At 43.4% G+C, this 21,295-nt stretch overlaps 1 protein-coding gene across 1 annotated transcript; it reads right to left on the bottom strand.

Moving 5' to 3' along the window:
• Positions 1 to 1,863: 1,863 nt before the first annotated feature.
• Positions 1,864 to 2,808, bottom strand: LOC132009681 (olfactory receptor 9I1). The gene has a single exon (XM_059387709.1). It carries the CDS (start codon positions 2,806 to 2,808, stop codon positions 1,864 to 1,866), a length of 945 nt encoding a protein of 314 aa, XP_059243692.1.
• Positions 2,809 to 21,295: the final 18,487 nt, after the last annotated feature.

The raw sequence follows: 21,295 nt of genomic DNA, 5'->3' as shown, positions 1-21,295 counted from the left end.
TTTTTGTTAATGGTGACAGAATTGTGGCAAGGCCCATGGTGAAAGTGAGGGAAAGGGCAGGGAAGAGAACAATATATATGGAACAAAGGATTTGTGTTAGGAGATTCCTTCCTTCCTTCCTTCCTCTCTTTCTTGGAAAATATTTATTTATTTATTTTAGAGAGAGAGAGAGAGAAAGAGTGGGAGAGTGGGTTGGAGGGGTGAGGGGGCAGAGGGAGAAGGAGAGAGAGAATCTCTAGCAGACTCTCTGTTGAGTGTGGAGCCTGACATGGGGCTGGATCCCATGACCCTGAGACCACGACTTGAGCCAAAATCAAGAGTTGGATGCTTAACTGACTGAGCCATCCAGCCATACCTGTGCGGGGAGATTTCTTATTCATCTCCTCATTTATTTATTTTGAGCCCCCTGTTGACTGAAAGTTACAACCCCAAGATTAAGAGTTGCATGCTCCTCTGACTGAACCAGCCAGGAACCCCTCACCTCATATAATTTTTATAATATGCTCTTGAATTAGGAGTTTTATATTTGTTTTAGATCTGGAGAAAATAAGGATCTGAGAAATGAAGCCATTTACTGTAGATTTCACAATGAATTAGTGGTAGAATTGGGACTCAGATACAACCCTGAGTCTGAAAGCCATTCGTTGTCTACAGCTGTATACTCTGAACAAAGGGACTCTGAGCAAAGGTCCAAAGGGACTATGAGAAAGCACTTTCTTAACTGCAAAATGGCAATCTTCTATTCAACCCTGTCTAGACCCTTTTTTGCCTTGCAGCGTTTCCCTGAGGCTCAAATGAGATCATATATGTGCCCTAAAAATCTGTTCAGAAGCTATTGTCAAAAGAGTTCATCTGGTCCAGATTCTGAACTTGGATTGAGTTCCCCAACAAGGAAAACAGACTCTTCCCTGAAGGGTTTTGCAGTCTCAAGCAGGAATTAGTTACTTTCCTTTCTCCACAAACTTTCTTCCAGGGAAGATAATGCATGGTTTAATGTTACCTTATACCTGCCTTTGTTCTCTGCCTCTGCAGTTCCTGAAACTGGGATGCTTGGTAAGAAGGGACTGCTCACAAAGCAGGCAGTGTGAGTGGGGAGGAGAAGCAACATATCATGTCCTTCAGAAACTAGGGAGTTGGCCTTTGAGGAGCCAAAGGGAAAGTGGCTTAGTTCATCTTGGAGGTATGAGAGGAATATTACACAGCAGGAACAACAAAGCCAGGAAATCGTCAAGTGAGAAGGCAGTTTGCAAATTTCATCTTTGTGGCATGAGCAAGAAGGAAAGATACCCAAGGGGGTATCACAAGAGTAGGACAGTGAAGAGGAAGGCTGTTTGTCAAACACTCCTTTCCTTTGGCCATTGGGAGACTCAGTTTTGTCTTATACAGCACTCCCAGTTAACTGAGGTGACCAGTTACTCATGTATTTTTTTAAAAAAAAGTCTATTATCACTGATTACTGGAATCCCCAAATAGAACCTTTGACAGAGAAAAATGCAGTATTAATGGAAGCAAAAAATGAGAAGGAAAAGATGGAATCCCAAGCATGGTTACAAAGATGCCAGGGGAGATGAGATAAACTCAAAATCCCCTGGAGCCCTGAAATTACGTAAGTTAAGATATCAGACAGTATCATAGGCTGTTGTGCACTAAGGAATGGACTGGAAGTAGGAGAGGGGGAGGAGAAAAAAGCACATGGGATTGCTGGAAATGAGTTTACCATATTTGCAGGTTTTTTAAAATCTGCCCTCTGATACCCATCTACCTTCTATTTATGGGTCTGATTTGCGTATAGTGTTTGTACCTCTGAGGATCTATTGATATGGGAAGAAAATAGACCAAGAGGAGAGGTCTTGTCACTCATATCTACACACTCTGGAACACCTGGAGTTTACCAGTGATCTTTCTGAAGGCTGCTTTCACATCCTTGTTTCTTAGGCTATAGATCAGAGGGTTTAGCATAGGAATGACCACAGTGTAGAAGACAGACACGACCTTGTCTTCCTCCAAGGACTTGCCTGAGCCACTCCGAAGATACATGAAGATGAGAGTCCCAAAGAAAAGGGCCACGGCAGTGAGGTGGGAGACACATGTGGAGAAAGTCTTGGCCTTGCCACCTGGAGACTTTACCTTCAGAATGGCCTTGATGATGAACAGGTAGGATATCAGAATGACCAAGGCATTGGCCAAGATCACAAAGTTGCCAAAGAAGACAATGACAATTTCAGTGTTTGTCGTGTCACTGCAGCTGAGTTTTAGTAGGGGTGGGAGGTCACAGAAGAAGAAGTTGATCTGATTGTGGTCACAGAAGGAGAGGGTGAAGGTGCATGCGGTACGCAGGATGGCCCCTGACATCCCACAGATATAGGCTCCCACCACCAAACTCCAGCAGATTCTGGGATTCATGGCTACAGTGTAGAGCAGTGGGTTGCTAATAGCGACGTAGCGGTCATAGGCCATCACTGCCAGCAGGAAACACTCTGTGCCGGCACAGGTGGTGAAGAAAAAGAACTGGGTAGCACATTGGCCAAAGGAGATGACCGTCTTGCCAGTGGCTAGTGTGGCCAGGATCTGAGGGGTGACCACCGAGGCATAGCAGGCATCCAGCTGGGAGAGATGGCTCAGGAAGAAGTACATGGGGGTGTGGAGTTGCATATCCATTTGGATCAGAATGATCATTCCCACATTTCCCAGAAGGGTGATGATATAGAAGATGAGAAACATTAGGAAGAGGGGAATCTCCAACATGCGGTCGTCCGTGAAGCCCATGAGAATGAACTCTGTTATTGTGGTGAGATTATTCTCAGTCATGGATTCAATATGGACAATTGATCTGAAGATGAGAATGAACAGCAAGAACCACAAAATCCCAGAATGGAAGGACAGATTCTTTCTATGGTAGAAGTTAGCTCTATATTTCTGGGCCAATTTATAGAGCTTGTTTTTGGGAAATCTTGTACCTGGCTTGTTCTCCTTGGGCATCTATGTTCTTCTGCATTTTTTGGAGCTGAGCCCTGAGCTGGTGCTTCTGCTTCACATTAATTCTGGTATGTATTTGGAAATTTCTGTGAAGACAAGAGACACATAGACTCAGATTTGGGAAGAACCTGGTCAGCAGGTGTTGTAATCCCCACGGGATTCATGCCTTCTGCTTGATCATCGGATTGCTCAATGAGCATTCATCTGCCGACAGTTCTACCCGCTAACTCTTATTTTGGATCTGTATGAGCTCTCTTTATCTTCCACACATTGGTTTTAGTTTTACCCCTTCCAGACACTTCCCTCATAGCCAATGTAATTCCTTCTTCTCATAAAAGGCTTTCAGAAGCTGGAAGATGATGAATCTGCTCTTTATACTGGCTGTCCCCTCATATTACCCACTGATGTGCTTTTTTCTTATTATATAATCAGTCGCATGTGTCCAAAAACTGCTTAGTCAGATGGTATTAAAAAGATGTTTAAGGGTACAAACTTGTAACTGGCAGATGCGAGTTCCAGAGATCTAAGGTACAGCCCGGTGACTATTGTCAACAACCCTGTGTCATAAACATTGTATTATAGTCAACACCAGTATGTTGCAAACTTCAAAGTTGCTAAGAGACAGTTCTTAATTGTTCTCACCACAAAGAGGACTTAAAAATTGTGGGAGGTGGTAGAAGTGTTAGCTAACACTCTACATACAGTAATGTATAAATGTATCAAACCAACACATTGTACAGTTCAAATTTACACAATGTTATGTATCAACTATATGTCAGTAATAATAAAAAAACAAAAAGTCTTTCTACTTTGATCTTTGCCACTTTATTTTATTTATTATTTTTTAAAAGTTAACTTATTTATTTTTATTTTAAGCAATTTCTACACCCAGTATGGGGCTCTAACTCATGATCCCGAGATCAAGAATCTTATGCTCTTCTGACTGAGCCAGCCATGCACCCCTAATCTTCAAATTAGCTCAAATTAGAGGTCACTAGTGAAAGAGAGACACTGACGTATCAGATAAAACATGGTTTCCTGAAGCTGTTTGCCCAACCCACCTGACTCTAGCAGCTAGTTCTGGGGATGAGTCAAGCTCTGTGATTGTCCCCTCTAGGACATACCAACTAGCTGAGTCAATTTTAAAATTCACTTCCCCTCCTTGGGTTTTATTTTCTATTCAGCAGAATGGCAGGGCTAGGTTATATGATCATTAAAGTTCTTTTGTCTCTCACAAAGCATGATTTATAATAGGTCTAGGTGTATGGGTTAAATGAAGCTTTTGAAAGGACTTTCCTAATATCTATACTAGAATGTGCATACTCTTTACTACAAATTACTGAGTAAATAAAATATGCAGGCACTATTTCAAGTGATTTGTTACTTATGGGATCTTAGGTCTGAAATTGAGTTAATCTTACTTGCCAGGTCCTGACAAGTTATCATTACTGATGCAAGGCATTTTTTCACTTTATTCTTTTTGCTTCCTTTTCTTTCCATGCCCAATCCTTCCCCCATTCCTCATAGGTATCTAGTCTGATGCAAAATATATGTCCTCCCATGCTTAGTCCTTTCCTATTGATTTAAAAATATGTGTGCCTTTAAAAAAATACAGTGATTTTGATGTGGTTTTAATTTTACATACAGGGTCTTGTGCTATAAAACTTATATATTTTTTCTTTTTCCACATATTCCATATTTTTGTGATTTGTCCATGTCATGTAGCTACATCTAGTGTGTTATTTCTGGTTTCGCTATGGTCTTCCTTGGTATGCTTACAACACATTTACTTATCCATTCCACTAAAGATGTTGAAGCTTTGCAAAAATTATCTTGTTGTATCCTAGAAACAGCCCTTTGAGGGCTGTTAGCTTATCTATTTATTTTTTCTTTACTGGTGAGGAATTTGAACTTCTGGGAGATGAATTTGTTTAAGGTGACCCACTTTAATAAGTGGAAGAGCTGGGTTCTGAATGATAATTGTTTGATGGCAAATTCTGTGCACTTTGCTATGAATTTTGCTGCCTTCTTACACTTAAGCACATCTTTATGATTCATAAAATGGAAGGACTCTCCCTGCAGTTCTTTGGGTTATCAGATCCTTCTTGCTTTCAAATCATGAGAGAGCTTGGCTAATTTCAACATCTCTCTCACCCCCTAATTCTGAAATTGTCATAGACCATTTTCTCACCATCGTGTGGGGGAAGTTGTGGGGTTTCCTCTGATTGTGAGACAAGACTGTTCAACGCACATGATGGGGGAGTAGGTGGCCCAGATCACCAGGGTAGAGATGCAGCCATGCTGGGTTAGTCCTGCACACAGGCTAGGCCTATCTCATACTCTGGTTCTAATTCTTCCAGCAGCCCTGGAAGTTGGGTACAGTCATGACTATTTTATGGATGAACAAAGAGGCTTGGAGATGTTAAGGAGGCTGCCCAATTTGGCAGACATCTAGGAAGAAACAGAAGCAACATTTGAATCTGAGACTTTCTAACTTCAAATTCTGTCGTCTTTGCTTCACATTATGCTGTCCTTTTAGGGAAAGAAAATAACTTTTTCTGCAGACCCAAGGCTCAATTTTTAAACTCATAGTTACTTCTAAGACTATTAGACATATACTCAAGTTCATGAGGAGAGAGGACTAAGTATGACTTTGGAGTTTTTTGATGGTCTATGTATTTTCTTCCTCCTTTTTGGGTTAAGACATCCCTAGAGATTACTTAAAAAAAAAAAAAAAAAGAAAGAAAAAGAAAAGAATCTGGAGTACCTGGATAGCTCAGCTGGATAAATGTCTGCCTTTGGCTCAGGTTATGATCCCAGGGTCCTGGGATCAATTCCCATGTCAGACTCCTTGCTCCGTGGGGAGTTTGCTTTTCCCTTTGCCTGATGCTTCCCTTGCTTGGGCTTTCTCTCTCTCTCTATGACAAGTAAATAAATAAAATCCTAAAAAAATTATCTCTCCATCCAACAGGGGGTTTGAATTCATGACCCCAAGACCAAGAGTCATATGCTCTACCCACTGAACTAGGGGGGCACCCTGAAAAAGCCCAGATTCTAACCTGAGTCTGTCTTATTCCAAAGCCAGAGCTCTAGTACATATGATTAGTCCCACCTTCAGTGTAATCACAGGTAGTACAGTAATTTACAGTGAAGTCTTGGGTCTAAGCTTTGCAGTCGAGTATCCCATCCCTGCCCCATATATATTTAAGTTTTTATTTAAATTACAGTTACTTGACATACAGTGTAATATTATTTTCAGATATACAATATAGTCCTTTCACACTTCTATAAAACACCCGATGCTCCTCACCACAAGTGTACTCCTAACCCCCCATCACCTATTTCACCCATTCCCCCCATGCACCTCTCTTCTGCTAACCATTGGTCTTCTCTACAGTTAACAGTCTGTTGCTTTTTTAAAAAGATTTTAATGTATTTATTTATTTGAGAGAGTGAGAGAGATCATGAGAGGGGAGAAGGTCAGAGGGAGAAGCAGACTCCCCATGGAGCTGGGATGCCAAGGTGGGACTCGATCCCAGGACTCTGGGATCATGACCCGAGCTGAAGGCAGGTGCCCAGCCAACTGAGCCACCCAGGCGCCCAAGAGTCTGTTTCTTGATTTGCCTCTCTTTTTTCTTCCTCTATGATAAAGAAGATGTGCCACATACATACAAGGTAATATTACACAGCCATAAAAAAGAATGAAATCTTTCCATTTATAATGACGTGGTTGGAGCTAGAGAGCACTATGCTAAGTGAAATAAGTCAGCCAGAGAAAGACCAGTGCCATATGACATCACTCATAGGTGGAATATATTTTCTAAAATTTATCCAGTGACACATAAATCCAAAGAGATTACAGCTATATCTGAACTTGGTCCCATTAGATGACAGGTTCCAATGACAATGGCCAGATTCTCTGCCCAGTTTCAGCTGCCCTAGCTCGTATGCACCTTACTTCAGACCTTGCCCCATCTCAACATTCCTGAGGTCACAATTACACCTTAATTACCTGGTGGGATAATTCAATTGGGTTTATCTCCGGTCCAGAATTGAACTAATCTAGGTCATTTAAGCATTTTGCAGTAGGCAGCACGAGATCGCTCCAATAGGTGAATGTAGCTGATAGAGTACAGGTTTCTTCTTATGAAGCAAACCAGCGAGATATTTAAAATGCTTTGGGGATGGTTTTTGAGGGAGGGATGCAGTGCACACAAAGGTTGTCCCTGAATCACATGTCAGCAACTGGGACAGCCTCCGGGCTCCTAGGAACAGCCGGGCTTGTCCGGGAGAACACACTTCAGCAGGGGCTCATTATCTCATCTCTCTACACATCTGAGAGGATAAAAACAAACCCTGTGGGATTTCACAGCAACTCTGAGCTCATATTAGTCTCAAAGCTCATTTACAGTTGCTGTAGGGAATGAAGCTGGTTCCTCTTTGCCACTGGCCCTCAGTGTCCTACTGTCCCAGTCCATCAGTGGTTCTGCCAGGACTGGGACTCTGAGGACTCCTGGTAACATCCTCTTCACACGGTGTCCACCCTTGTACCCAGACCTTGTATTAAGTCTCATGCCATGGACTGCTCAGAATTTCATTAGGAAGAGTGGTCTAAACATGCTTCACTTGAATCTATACCATGAGTAGCTTATTCGTTCATCTTCCTTCATGAGCCATTGCTGGAGTTTTTGTGGGAAGCCTTCTCTGGCTATTCCAGCTCTCATCTCTTCCCTGGTCTCTGAAGCCCACTCTGTGTATGTGTGTTAGAACGGCGCACTTTGCCACTGAATTCTAGTTGCCTTACATTGTTAATGGCTATGCCTTGGTTGTTAGTCTTGTTGCGCAGCTCGACTATAGGTTTCTGGAGAACCCATCTTGCTTCCTCCAATTCCTGTGTGTTCTGCGTTAGGAGAATCTATCCCATGCCCTGAATGCTCTCACCCACTCATCAGTGCGGGATTGGGACTCTTTCAGCGAGATCTCAGAGGGGCCATGTGCCCCATGCACTCAAAGTAACATGGCAGGAATAAGACATCTTGATAATTAGCAAGCATGCAGTCTCGCCGGGGTGGTTCTTACCATAGCAGAAGAAAAATGGAGCAAGAATATATGACAGTTGGGGCGCCTGGGTGACTCAGTGGGTTAAAGCCTCTGCCTTTGGTTCAGGTCATGATCCCAGGGTCCTGGGATCAAGTCTCTGCTGAGCAGAGAGCCCGCTTCCCTTCCTCTCTCTCTCTCTGCCTGCCTCTCTGCCTACTTGTGATCTCTGTCTGTCAAATAAAGAAACAAAATCTTAAAAAAAAAAAAAAAAAAGAATATATGACAGAGAAAGAAGTCAGCCACAGACCAGGACTTCTGGCAGTGCAGGGAATTCCATCTTTCAACACATTTTTGGACAATATTTATGATCATTTCCTGTCATTAAATACCTACTGAAATATCTGTGTAGTAAGAGGGTGTGTCCTGTATTGCAAGTGTTTCCTATAGATGATAGTGTGGCCATTGGGACAAGAGAGAGAAAAAGGAGGGAGAATATGCCAGCACTGATAATATTGCATTAAACATCCCCTGGGGAACTTGTGGATACGGATGGCTCCATCGTATTTATTACCTTCTTCTCTTGGCCACTGGTTGGAACGATCTGGAGTACTTTGATTATTATTATCATTATTGTTGTTCTTGTTCCTATTAAGCCTAGGGCTCTTGTTTTGACCTTGGAAGAGATGCATCTTAGCTTGGTTTCCTTAAAAAAAAAAAATATGGGAGACAGGGGCTTGGGGGCCACTGTGTCACCTAGGGAGCAGTTATAGGAGAGACCTGTCAGGGGATGTAGGAAGCAGAGACTAGTTGAGCAAAGATACCATTTCAGATGGAGGCTAGCCTGATTTGTAGGTTAACTCTGGAATATGAATTACATCCTGACTCAGTTCTTCCTTGAGGCAAGGGATTTGGCCTTTTGTGGCCCTTATTGACTGTTCATGGACTGTGTGCTGGAGTGGAGGTGTGACTCCCTTTGGGGAGGTGGGTCCCTTGGCTGAGTTCCTTGTAGACACTTGGCTGAGGAGGGCTCTACACCAGAGAAGGCTGTACCTGCCAGCTGTAAGCAGCCAACACTTCCAGCAGCCTCGCGGGGCCAGGAGGATCTGGAGACAGGGATACTCAAGGGTGCTCTCTGCTCCCCATAGACTTGAGTATTTACAGCTGGGGCTTCTGATCTTACCATGTGAAGTAGGGGTAGCCCAAGAAGGGCAATAAGAAAGATGCTTCAGTACAATTCCTATCACAATTCCCATGGTATGTATGTATGTATATATATATATATATATATATATATATATATATATATATATTTTAAAGATTCTATTTTTTTTTATCTGACAGAAAGAGCATGATCGGGAGAGGGGCAGGCCCCCCCCACCCCCGCCCTGAACTGGATGTGGAGCTCGATCCCAGGAGTCCAAGATCATGACCTGAGCCTAAGGCAGATGCTTAACCCACTGAGCCACCCAGGTGCCCCTCCGGCGGTATTTTTTTTCACAGAAACAGAATAAACAATCTTAAAATTCCTCTGGAACCACCAAAGAGACCGAATAGCCAAAGCACTCCTGAGAAGGAACAAAGCCGGGGGCATCACACTGGTTTCAAACTGTACCACAGAGCTATAGTCATCAAAACAATACAGTACTGGCATAAAAATCATTATAGAAGCCAATGGAATAGACTAGAAAGTAGGCTTCTTTATTATTATTGACGTGCAGTTGACACACTGTATTACATCAGTTTCAGCGATACAAGGTAGTGATGGTACCAGTCTGCACTTCTGTGCTGCTCCTTGCAACTGTCACTGTACAGTATTATTACACCACCACTGACTACATTCTCTATGCTATGTAAGAGAGGCGTCTTACGATTCCACATGCAGAATGTCATACGGTATTTGTCTTTCCTGTCTGACTTATCTCACTTAGGATAATGCTCTCAATATCCGTCCATGTTGTTGCAAATAGCAGGATTTCCTTCCTTCTTATGGCTGAATACTATACCCTGGTGTATATAGCATATTTTTGGCCTCCTTATAATCCATATTTCTCATAGAATTTGGAGAAACTGTTTAAAACCTATATCTGTTCTTTAATTTCCCTGAATTCCTCCATTGAGTTCCCTTTGCACTTGGGAAAAAAACCCATTTTCTTACTCTGACCTAGGAAATCATATGTGATCTGCCCTCTGTGTACCTCCCTTCCTCTCTTACTGCTCTCTGGCCCTTATTCCTGCTTATTCCTGCCTCAGGCCCTTTGCCCTTGCTGTTCCCTTTGTCTAAAATGCTCTTCAAATAAGAAGATGCTCTCGTGTGTTCTTCCCATGCCAGTCCTAGTGTAAATGCCACATCAAAGAACTTTTCTGACTTTGAGTCCCTTCTCAGCTACTACCCCAGATAGCTCCTCTCACATCATCTTGCTATATTTGTTTATAACCTTATTTTCTGTCTCTGCCTATTGAAATGTAAGATACAGGAAGGCAGTGATTTAATCTGTTTTGTTCACTGCTATATGGCCAGTGTCTAGAACGTTTCCTGGTGTATTAGGTGCTCAAATATTTGTCAAACAAATGAAAGGAGATATCTTTAATGTTTCTATCATTCAGTCAGAGAAGTCAACAGCCTCACTAGAAAATAGGGGCATCTGGATGGCTCAGTGGGTTACGCCTCTGCCTTCAGCTTAGGTCATGATCTCAGGGTCCTGGGATCCAGCCCTAGGATCTGCCTACTTGTGATCTCTGTCAAGTAAATAAATAAAATCTTAAAAAAAAATGTAATGAAATTAACAATTAAAAAAAAAGAATGGGCAAAGTGCACGAAAGCTAAATTTGCAAAAGGAGAAATAATTATCTACACATTTGAAAAAATGTTTAATGTCACAATAAATAATTACAATTTATGTAGCCCTGAGCTACCTTTTTTCTTTCATAATCACCAAATATTTGTTTATTTATTTTTAGTTTTCAAAGATTTTTATTTATTTATTTGACAGAGAGAGATACAATGAGAGAGGAAACACAAGCAGGGGGAGTGGGAGAGGGAGAAGCAGGGTCCCCGCTGAGCAGGGAGCCCAATGTGGGGCTTGATCCCAGGACCCTGGGATCATGACCTGAGCCAAAGGCAGACACTTAACAACTAAGCCACCCAGGTGCCCTCATAATCACCAAATATTTAAAAGAAGATCATGATACTTGTATCAGCAAGAGGCTGGGAAACAGGTTCCCTTATGTGCTATGGAGCTCTGGGCAGCATCTTACAGTCAGTTTTATTACTTTGTATAAAGACCCTCAGAAATGGAAATGCCTTTTTCTCTAATCACTCTGCTTCTGGGAAGTTAGCCCACAGAAACAATCATTAATATCTACAAAGGTCTGTGGTTTCGGCCCTGTTGTCTTATAACAAAAAGTTGAAAATATCAAAGTGACCAAAATTGTTTAAGTGTAATAGGATATCCTGGATGTGAGGAGCTTCTCCCAATGCACGTGCTTGCTTGGGTGGGTTGCACGGGGTGGGGCTGAGAAGGGTCACTTTTGTACATGGCAAGGCATGAAATTTTCCCACCTCAGAGCCCCACAGAGGTTCAGGGAAATGAAATATCCTTGGCAACCTGGGTTGGGGGTGGCCTAGTGCAGAACTCACCCTAAGGGAATGAAGGGGTCTTCCTGGTGGGTGGGGCCACGTCGTTGGTGGTGGGTGTTGGTGTTGGGGGTACAAGAAGCAGATCAAGGAGATCATATCCATCCAGCTGCATTGGTGGATGAGGGTTAAAGGGGGGCATGATTTAAGAAGTAGCCTTTTGGGTCAGAAGCTGATTCCCCATGTCATCCCATGACCCTGGGAGTCCAACAGCATAGCTCAGCACGAGGGTGTCTCTGTGGAATGGGTAGAGGTTTTGGGAAATCTTAAAATGGGGGAGTATGAATCAAAGGTGACCTCATGTGACCACGAGGATGGAAAATACCCAGGATATAATATTAAGTGGACAGCCATGTTGGGCAATGTTTAAATGTTTAAATTTTCCCATGTGAAGATAAGAAATACCATATATCTTTTTAAAAAATATGCACAGAAAAACTTTATTTACACTGGAAGTCCCAAACGCTGAACCAACAACTACTGGAGATCAGCAAGTATTCCCAGTGGAAGCACCTGCAGAAATGATGACCGACAGCCTTCTCTCTGTGAGCAGTGATCAACAAAACAGCGCAAGGGGAACCTAGAGGCCCGAGGAAGGAAGGAATGAATGGAAGGGAGGAGTCAGGTCTCCTGGGAGGTACGGGCTTAGCGCGGTCAATATGTGTGTCAGGGCTGTAGCAACACGAAATGCCACGCATCTTTATTAAATTAATGCTTCTAAATGGCATCAGTATGTCTCAATTTCCTTTTTTTTTTTTTAAAAGATTAAGACTATTAAAATGTTACATATATAATATGTAATATACCTCCATCTCCCACGGGTCTCTACTCTACCCAAGGGTTTTGAGAATTTCTGCATACAAGAAAATTTGGGGATGTCTTTTGCCTTCGGGTTATCATGACTACGTCTGAGATTGTTAAGTACGTGTGGTACGTCAGACAAGGGCAATCTCACCGTTTTTGTGGCAAATTTGGGAGTCGGTTTTTCTTTTCCTGTGGTAGCCTGGACATTTTGGATACAGAGTCTTGGGGCTCAGTGACCCCTACATCATGAGCAGCCTGACGAGAGGCCCCAGGACTTCCCACGGTGTTGGTGTGGGCCACAGGTCCCTCCCACATGAGTAGCTTTAGAACAGTTACCTTTTCTCTTGTTAACTCACCTTAATGGAACAGTGTAGAAATAGTGTGTCGACTTTAATCCTGAATTTGTAAATATATGTGTAAATTTCTATAGAAAAAAAAAATTCTGGAAGGATAGTCATAGTACCAGCCCCTGTTCTGTGTCTTACTTGTATCACCTGTAATGTCCGTGTCCATCCAGGATGTAACTCACTGAAACTCCCCACAAAGAGGAGGATTTGAACCCGTGCAGTCTACAGCCAGGGCTTATGAGCTAAATAACGATGTTCTAATATCTTTCCCAAACCCCACTTAGATGACACATTCTGCTCTTACCCACCACCCCTCACCACCCAGTCTTCTGGACTGGTCCTGCCGGAGGTGAGTGTGAACCATAGCCTGCTGGAGAGGGCTTACATTTCTTTGTTTGTACTTTTGTGAACTTGTTCAAATTTTCTGTCCTACGTAGTTGTGTTTATAATCAGCCTGCTGCTGGTTATAGGGATAGGGGATAGCGGTTAAGAGCAAGGTGTGTGAAGCAAGCCTCCCCTGGTTCCCATCCAGCTGTGTGACCCGGGGGTGGTCATTTTACCTCTCTGAGCCTCCGCTTCCTTACAGGGAGAGGAGAATAGTAGCGTTGTCCTCTCCAGGGGGTTTTTGTGTGGGGGTGGGGTGCCCGGGATGAGTTACCCTCGATAAAACTCGTGTGTTGTGCTGGGCCCTGCTCGAAGGCCTTTGTGTATGGGTGACTAATACCAGCGAGGAAAAGAGGCTGCAGGCTGCTGGGACTGCCCGTGATCACGTGTTTCCTCTGAGCCCTCACAATGAGACGGGTCTGAAAGGGTCACTCTGAGGACGACCCCTCAGAGAACAGAATGCTTGTATTTTCTCCCCATAACCCGGGTCCCAAATGACGCTTAATGATGGCAGGGGACGCCAGACAGGACCAAGTGTGAATGGGGAGAGATCGAGACAGCTAACTTTGCAGGGACTTTTTTCTGAAGGTTTCTCACCTCTGGGGATCTGAGGAGTCTAATTAGCAGCTTAGGGCCTGATTAGAGAAGCCCAATTAGCGACAAGCCCCCTGCCCCGGTCTAATTGGCCTCCTGGAATGCCCAGGACAGGACGGGGAGGCAGGCACCTACTGGTTGCCGGGGCTTGAAAGCTGCGGGCACCGAACATGCTTATTCCTCAGGTCCTCCCAAACCCCACTTAGATGACACATTCTGCTCTTACCCACCACCCCTCACCACCCAGTCTTCTGGACTGGTCTTGCCGGAGGTGAGTGTGAACCATAGCAGATCTGAGAGGAAACGAACCAGAGGCGAAGTGTACCTGACACCTGAACCTTGGTTTCCTCTCACGTAAAATGGGTTTATCTCTTTTTGCCTTTTTAAAAAAGATTTTATTTGTTTATTTTAGAGAGACAGAGAGAGAGAACACACAAGCAGGGGAGGGGCAGAGGGAGAGGGAGAAACAGACTCCCCGCTGAGCAGGGAGCCCAGTGGAGCTCGGACTCTGGGATCATGACCCAAGCCAAAGGCAGACGCCTCACTGGCTGAGCCACCTAGGCGCCCCTGTGTCTCTTTTCTTGAGAGAGTAGGGCCAAAGCTAGTACTAGCTGACAGTTACAAGTTGCATTTCCCTCTCGAAGTGATGCAAGACCCTTAGCCTCTGGGGGGTCTCAGTTTCTTCCTCTGTATAGAGCCGACATTGCCTCTCATACCTGCTTCAGATGATTGTTTTCAGAATGAGAAGAGACAGGGTAGAAGAGACCACGTGGAAGACGAAAGCTGCTATTTTAAGTATCAGGGGTTCTATTCAGAAAAGGGGAAGAGCAAACGGCTCCCTTGTTGAATCTCTGAGAAGCTTGTAACTCTCTGGCAGGTGTTTGGAATGCATCACAGAAAGTGCTGGAAGATCTAAGCGGCTCTGAAACAGAGCGATCTCCTTGGTGGGAGATTTAATTTCCCAGTCACTGATTTGTCAGGAATGGTCACCTGGAGCTCAGACATCAGTCATCAGCGATGCTGCAGAGAGGGTGTCTGTTGTGGCTGGGAGGTAAAAATCTAGATTCCCACGGAGTTCATGAAGCTACTTTGGGTGGGTGTTTGGCTGAGCTGCTGCTAAGGCAAGAGAACTGAGCTCTCTCATTGAGGACCGGTCCGCCAGACACAGACTTTGGGAGAGGCTCTAAGGAGGTCAGGGAATGACAGAAGCCCCTAAGAGCAAGACAGAGTGACGATCATGCTCATGCTTTGTAAGGCTGTCTCGGTCTAGGTGTCCCCATCACCACAACCTTTCCCCTCCCCATCCCCCTTCAAAGGAAGACAATCCATCTGTCCTCACCACTCTCCCCAAAGCAGAGAACTCGAGTCATTGTGGGCATCAGAAGAACAGTACTATGTCTCTGAGTAGCCGTAGCCATCCAGGCAGGAGAGAGTGTCTTGTCAGGCGGCAAATCTGGGCTCTTGTCACTCTCAGGCGGTCTGCTTCTAGGCAAGACCCACCTCACCAGTGTGCCTCTCCTTCTTCATCTCTGCTTACCCCATCTGAAGGCAGAAGGGCACAACCATGACTTTCAGAAGCTCCTTTAGTTCAAGATGCTGCTGTATATTCAGCTCAGGAAGAAAAAGTGTAAGAGATTTGAGGTCAGCATTTGGATAGACTCGATATGCCATTCTAGAAGTTTGTTGTAGATCGCCAAGTGCACTTCTGCACTTAAGGTTTCCACTTTTCAGGTCTTCCCCCCACTCCAGCATCTCCCATCTGTATCACGATGACCACCTGGTGAGGGGCCAGGGGTAGGGGGAGGCAGAAAGGGCTCTGGGTCCCAGCTCTGGCCTTTATTTCTAGACGGGTGACTTTTGGACAAGTCTGTTGACCTCTCTGAGTCCCACTTTCATCATCTGAAAATGGGCTGTGTGAGGATCAGATGAGTTAATAGGTGTCCAGTGTTCTTAAACGAGAAATCATGAAAGTCATTTGTAATTTTGGGCAGAGGAAGCTCACACTTTCCCTTGTGTGCCACAGAATCAATATCTATTGAACACACAACATGTCATGGCATTCTGCCCTGCAACACTCCTGTGACTTTGGTGGTTTCACGTCCATCTTCTCTATGAAAGAGCCAAGGCGCAGGGAAGGCAAGCAGCTGGCTGGGTTCTGACCCCGCTGTGCTAGAACTTGGAAGTGTTCTCGTTCCCTGACAACATCCCGGCTCTGCCTCCCTGCTATTTTCAATGAGGCTTGCCGGCGAACGTTTTCCCATGTCTTGATGAGTTTAAATCCAGCTAGAAAATGACCAACTGAAGTCCCCCTACCCCCAACCCCAGACAAGTTTCTGAGGACTCTATTTTGATCTCTGGGTTGAGCTGCTTTGTCACCTGAACACAGACAGAGTGTGGGTGGATGGAGCCGCTATGTTTCTCACCATTTAAACATTCTGAGGACCCAAGCTCCCCCCTGAACACTTTGAGTGTTCATTTCACTTCATTTCTTTGTTCCTTTTTCCTCTTCAGGTCATCACAAGCAGATGATACCAGTTCTATTATAGTGACAGAGGGAGGGTAACTGTCACCCGTGTCTCTTTAGTTCTATATATTCATCACGACATCCCCAGCGTCCCGAACGCTGCCTGGCACAGAGGATAAAGGCAGAGCTTTTCTAAATCTTTGTTGCATACTTCCAGCTGAGGAACAGTGGCCATATAACTTTAGGCACATCATACCGCCATTGTATCTTGCCCTTTTTAAATAACTTTCAACCTGCTTTGGAAGATCTAAGTGGATTAGTTTTGCTGCGCTATATAAATACTCCTCAGATCTATGGTAGGATATTTTCCTCAGCATGTGCTCTTATAAAGATGGTGTCTGGGCACTTCTAACAACCCCTTCCTGGTGCAAACTTTTTACTTTTAAATCATCTACCCATACATTTTCTTGTTTGATCCATAGTGGCCTCTAGGCTCCTGGGCCAGTGTTTCCTCTGCTTTAAGATGACAGGTGGAGCATCATAAACACCAAGGTCTGCTGGGCTTGCTTTCTTCTGAGTCCCTGTTAGTTTTCTGAGGTTCTGTGGAGGTTTTCGGGGAGCACCCATAATCTTAAAGAGAGGGCGATCTTGAGGTCTTTCTCCTTTATCTTTGGAAACTGTGAGAATTACACGTCTAAAGTGTGTTTACCATGGGCCGTGGGTCTTGAGTGTACACCATGAGTGTGGGGGAAAGATAACCTAGATTTACAGAGGTCTGCTCAGGGAGGTCTGTCTGGAAGTGAACTACTTCTCCGTTGGATCAACAATTAGATAACAGATCACTGAGGATGTGAAATATCAATGTTGCTCAACACCATGGAGCATGGTGGGCTCATGGTGGCATTAAGGATTTGCTTTCTTCCAGTGCTCCTTACAGGTTAGCTATTTTCTGGGCTTCAAGAGCAGGAGATGGCTGCTTCAGTGATCTATTCATACTTCCTCAGTAATTTAGTTTATCTAGGCAGTCCCCCCATGGGTCTACTCCCTGCCTGAAGATTTTGTGGAGCTGCCATGTGTTTTCCCTAAACTTAACCATTAGGAAACCAACTGGCTCTTCTCTCTGGAATTATCAATCATTTTGAATGGGTTCAGGAATTGAGGCAGTGTATCAGAAGTGAGGTGGACCTGTTTTTGGAGGGGTCAACCTTTCCATCTCCTCTACAGATCAGCAGATGCTCAGCAACTTTGGTTTTCTTTAAAATTGTCATCTGCCCTATGCAAAAATGTTGATGCTCAGAAGAATTGCAGGCGTGTTTTGAGTGAAGGGGCCCTCCATGCTGCTCACCATCTCAAAATGGAGGTCCCAATCGTCTTGGGAATCTGGATTTATGAGGATTTCAGGAGTTGGCTCCCATAGCACAGATCTGGAGATGTTCCCAAGCTTTCCATTTTCTCCCTTGACCCTCTGCCTTTCTTCATCATCCATTGATCAGTCTGATTTTGGTTGAGCCACTGTTTGTGCACTGTCTTTCCAGAACCCATTTGGCAAAGTCTTCCGGCAGCACTCTCATTGGTCTGATGATGATAGGGCTATTTATTCTAATTGTACTCTCATCTGGCAAACAGGCAAATTTATTTTGCATTTATTTATTCATCAATACTTCTTTCCAAAAGAGAATTGAAGTGGCTTATAAAAATGCATGGCATGCAGTAAGATACAATAAATTAAAAATGAGGAGTGAGATTTGGGCAAAGTGCAGGCAAGTAGATGACGAGAAGAGGCCAGGAGCAAGGTTGGTTCACACGGCTTTTGTCTTGTTGCTTTAAGCTCTGCCAGAGGTGGATGGCTCGTTGGTGGCTGTACACTCCTCATTAGAGTCTGATTCTGACAGGAGCCCTGCACATCCTTCTACTCTCCCATCCCTGCGGATGAGACATGACAAATAAAGATGATACAACAAAAGGAGGGGGGGCACATGCAGTGTTTCCAACTCAGAATTGGAACAACTTCCCCAGAATCATTATCTAACTTAATGTTACTTTCCTCCTTGCCCAAATGTAGTGGGTGATTTATGTAAAGCTGCTCAAAAAATGCTAGGGACAAAAAAGGTATTCCTTACATGATAACTCATTATGAACATATTTAGGAGTAAATGGCTAGTGGCAGGGGACATGGTTGGGAGGCCACCAGATGTGGTTAAATCCTGGTGTAGTGGTGTGACCTCAACCACCTTATTTCCTCTCTGGAGGTCTCTGTCTAGAGATCCATGAATATGGACAATGACAATAAAGCCTGGGGTGGGGTGTTTGAGAAGTAAATGGTAAGCACCTAGAACAGTATCCAGCACACAGGGAGGGCTGTCTTCCTGCCATTATTTATTTATTTTGAAGACAGAGAAAGATGGGGCGCCTGGGGAGCTCAGTGGGTTAAAGCCTCTGCCTTCAGCTCAGGTCATGGTCTCAAGGGTCCTGGAATCAAGCCCCACATTGGGCTCTCTGCTCAGTGGGGAGCCTGCTTCCCTTCCTCTCTCTGCCTGCCTCTCTGCCTACTTGTGATCTCTGTCTGTCAAATGAATAAATAAAATCTTTAAAAGAGAGAGAGAGAGTCATTTGTTTTATATCTTAAGTTCCTAAATTCAGAATTTAGAGTAAAATCACATGGTATTTGTGAAATCGTATGGTATTTATCTTTCTCTGACTTATTTTACTTAATGTTACACTTTCTAGGTCCATTTAAGTTGCTACAAATGGCAGGATTCTATTTTTTTAGATGGCTGAATAATATTCCAAAATATATTATATATATATCACATAATATATATGATATGTGATATATATATATATATCATATCCTCTTTATCCATTCATTTATCCATCCCTTATCCATTCTTTATCCATTTATATTTAACCCAAGTGGATGGACACTTGGGTTACTTCCACATATTGGCTATTGTGTATAACGCTGCAAGAAATATAGGGATGCGTCTATTTTTTCGAATTTGTGTTTTCATTTTCTTTGAGTAAATACCCAGTAGTGGACTTAGTGGATCCTTTGGTAATTCTATTTTTAATTTTTTGAGGACCTTCCATGCTGTTTCTTTACACTGTGATTGTGGCTGATCATTGAGACTCCAATATAGCAAGGGCTTCTTTCTGTATTAGGAGGCTGACACTTCTGAACAAAGCTTCCTTGAAAATATCTCACAGGGACCTGGAAAACTCCATATATTTTGCGCTGGGAGTGGGGTGGTCCCATGGTGATGATTTGTGTCTCCATTTTCTGCTGGTTGTGGATAAAAGTGTGCAAATAAATAAGTGTGAATAGTTACCTGATCCCCAACATTTCTGCTAAAATGTCACTTTTTCAATGACACTTCTACTGGTTTAATACCCTCTTCTTTACTTTGGCTCTCTCCATTCCCTACACCCTGCTGTGTGTATCCATGTGTGTTTTAATAGCACTTGTCATCATCTATCATGGTAGAAAGTATGCTTATTTAAAAAAAATATGTTGCATATGCCTGGATCTCTGCTAGATGCTTACTCTACAAGGGCAAAGATCTTTGTCTGTGTTGTTCTGAGCAACCAGAAGAATGCATGACACATGGTAAATTCTCCGTACACTCTTAGTGAATAAATAAATGAATATAGTCTCTCTCTCTGTTTTCCCCTTTGGTCAGGATGAATTGTGTGAATTCCTTTTAGAACACAGCAAATCAGTGTTTTGGCTGAAGGTCAAGATTAGATTAGGCTGTAAGGGGGTGAAAAACTCTCCTAAATATTCACATTGTCAGGAATTCAGCAGGGGAAAAACACCAGATGCTGACCTTTATTTCATCCATAGATCAGCTTTTGTCCAACATTGATCAAAGTTTCATTTTCTTATTTATCTGAAATCCTATGAGATCTTTCTCAAATTCAGTTTTTATTTCAAGGATGGAAGGAGGACAAAAATAACCACCTTTGAAGTCCACATTCAGTATTCCCATTACCCCAGATCATCAGCATCCAAAGGTGCAGAGACAAGATTGTCCAAATACTTGGCAAGAACTCTATCTGTATTAGAATTCTAAACTCAGTGTGATGCCTTTGTCCCTTAATGAGCTGGGCAGGCTAATTCTGGAATGGCTTGATTCATGTAGCTCATTGATTGATAATGATCTGGCATTTAAAAAAAAATGGGACAGGTCCTCTAGAATAAGAGGAGAATTTGGAAACCAGGCCAGACTGCTTGGCAGGAGCAGTGAGGAAGAGGCGTCTTGGCAGGCAACAGGTTGTAGAAGTTCTAACAGAGTTTGTTCTTTATGGCTCTCTCTTTTGCCTTCAGCTCCATTGTGTTCACATGCATATCAAAAACAACCACAGAGAAAGAAGAATTAATATTGGGATGCCAGGGGGGCTGTGGACTTGGAGATAAAAAGATTCTAAAATGTACATGAACTTAGGAATACGTTACTCTATTATTACAGAATATAGAGAAAATAATTCTAAGTGTGTGAGGCAGACCATGTGCTAGGAATGGTACATCTCTTATGTTCTTTACAGTAGTACCATGACTTGGCATTGACATGCCTCTTATGCCATCAAGGGGAGAGGTTCGGAGAGATGAATTAACTAGTCCAAGGTCAAGGGATTTGACCTTCAGTCTTTTTCAAAGCCCATGTACTTAAAATTATACCGACAGGGTTTCTCCAATGAAGGGATGTTTTCTGGCTCTGCAGTGAGGCTGAGGAAACTTTCCAATTTGGCACCTGTCAGAAGTTTGGAAATGCCCAAGGAACAGAGTTCTCGGGTCCAGCTTTGCCTCTTTGCCATGAAATCATGAACTAGTCATTCACCTCTTTGACCCTCATATAATTCTCTCAAGAATGGGATTAACGATATATGCTCAAAGGATTTCCAAAAGATCAAATGAAATAAAGTTTGCAAAAAAATGTAAAGGGCTTGACAAATTTACAAGATTATTATCATTGCTGAGAATGATCCATCACCTTAACTGGTCTTTAATGAGATTTTATTATTATTATTTTTTCAGTAGACAACCCAGGATTC

The sequence above is a fragment of the Mustela nigripes genome, chromosome 1 (genome assembly GCF_022355385.1).
Source record: "Mustela nigripes isolate SB6536 chromosome 1, MUSNIG.SB6536, whole genome shotgun sequence".
Classification (NCBI taxonomy): Eukaryota; Metazoa; Chordata; class Mammalia; order Carnivora; family Mustelidae; genus Mustela; species Mustela nigripes.
Note: the sequence above shows the minus strand (reverse complement) of the source record. Positions and strands in the feature narration are given on the sequence as shown.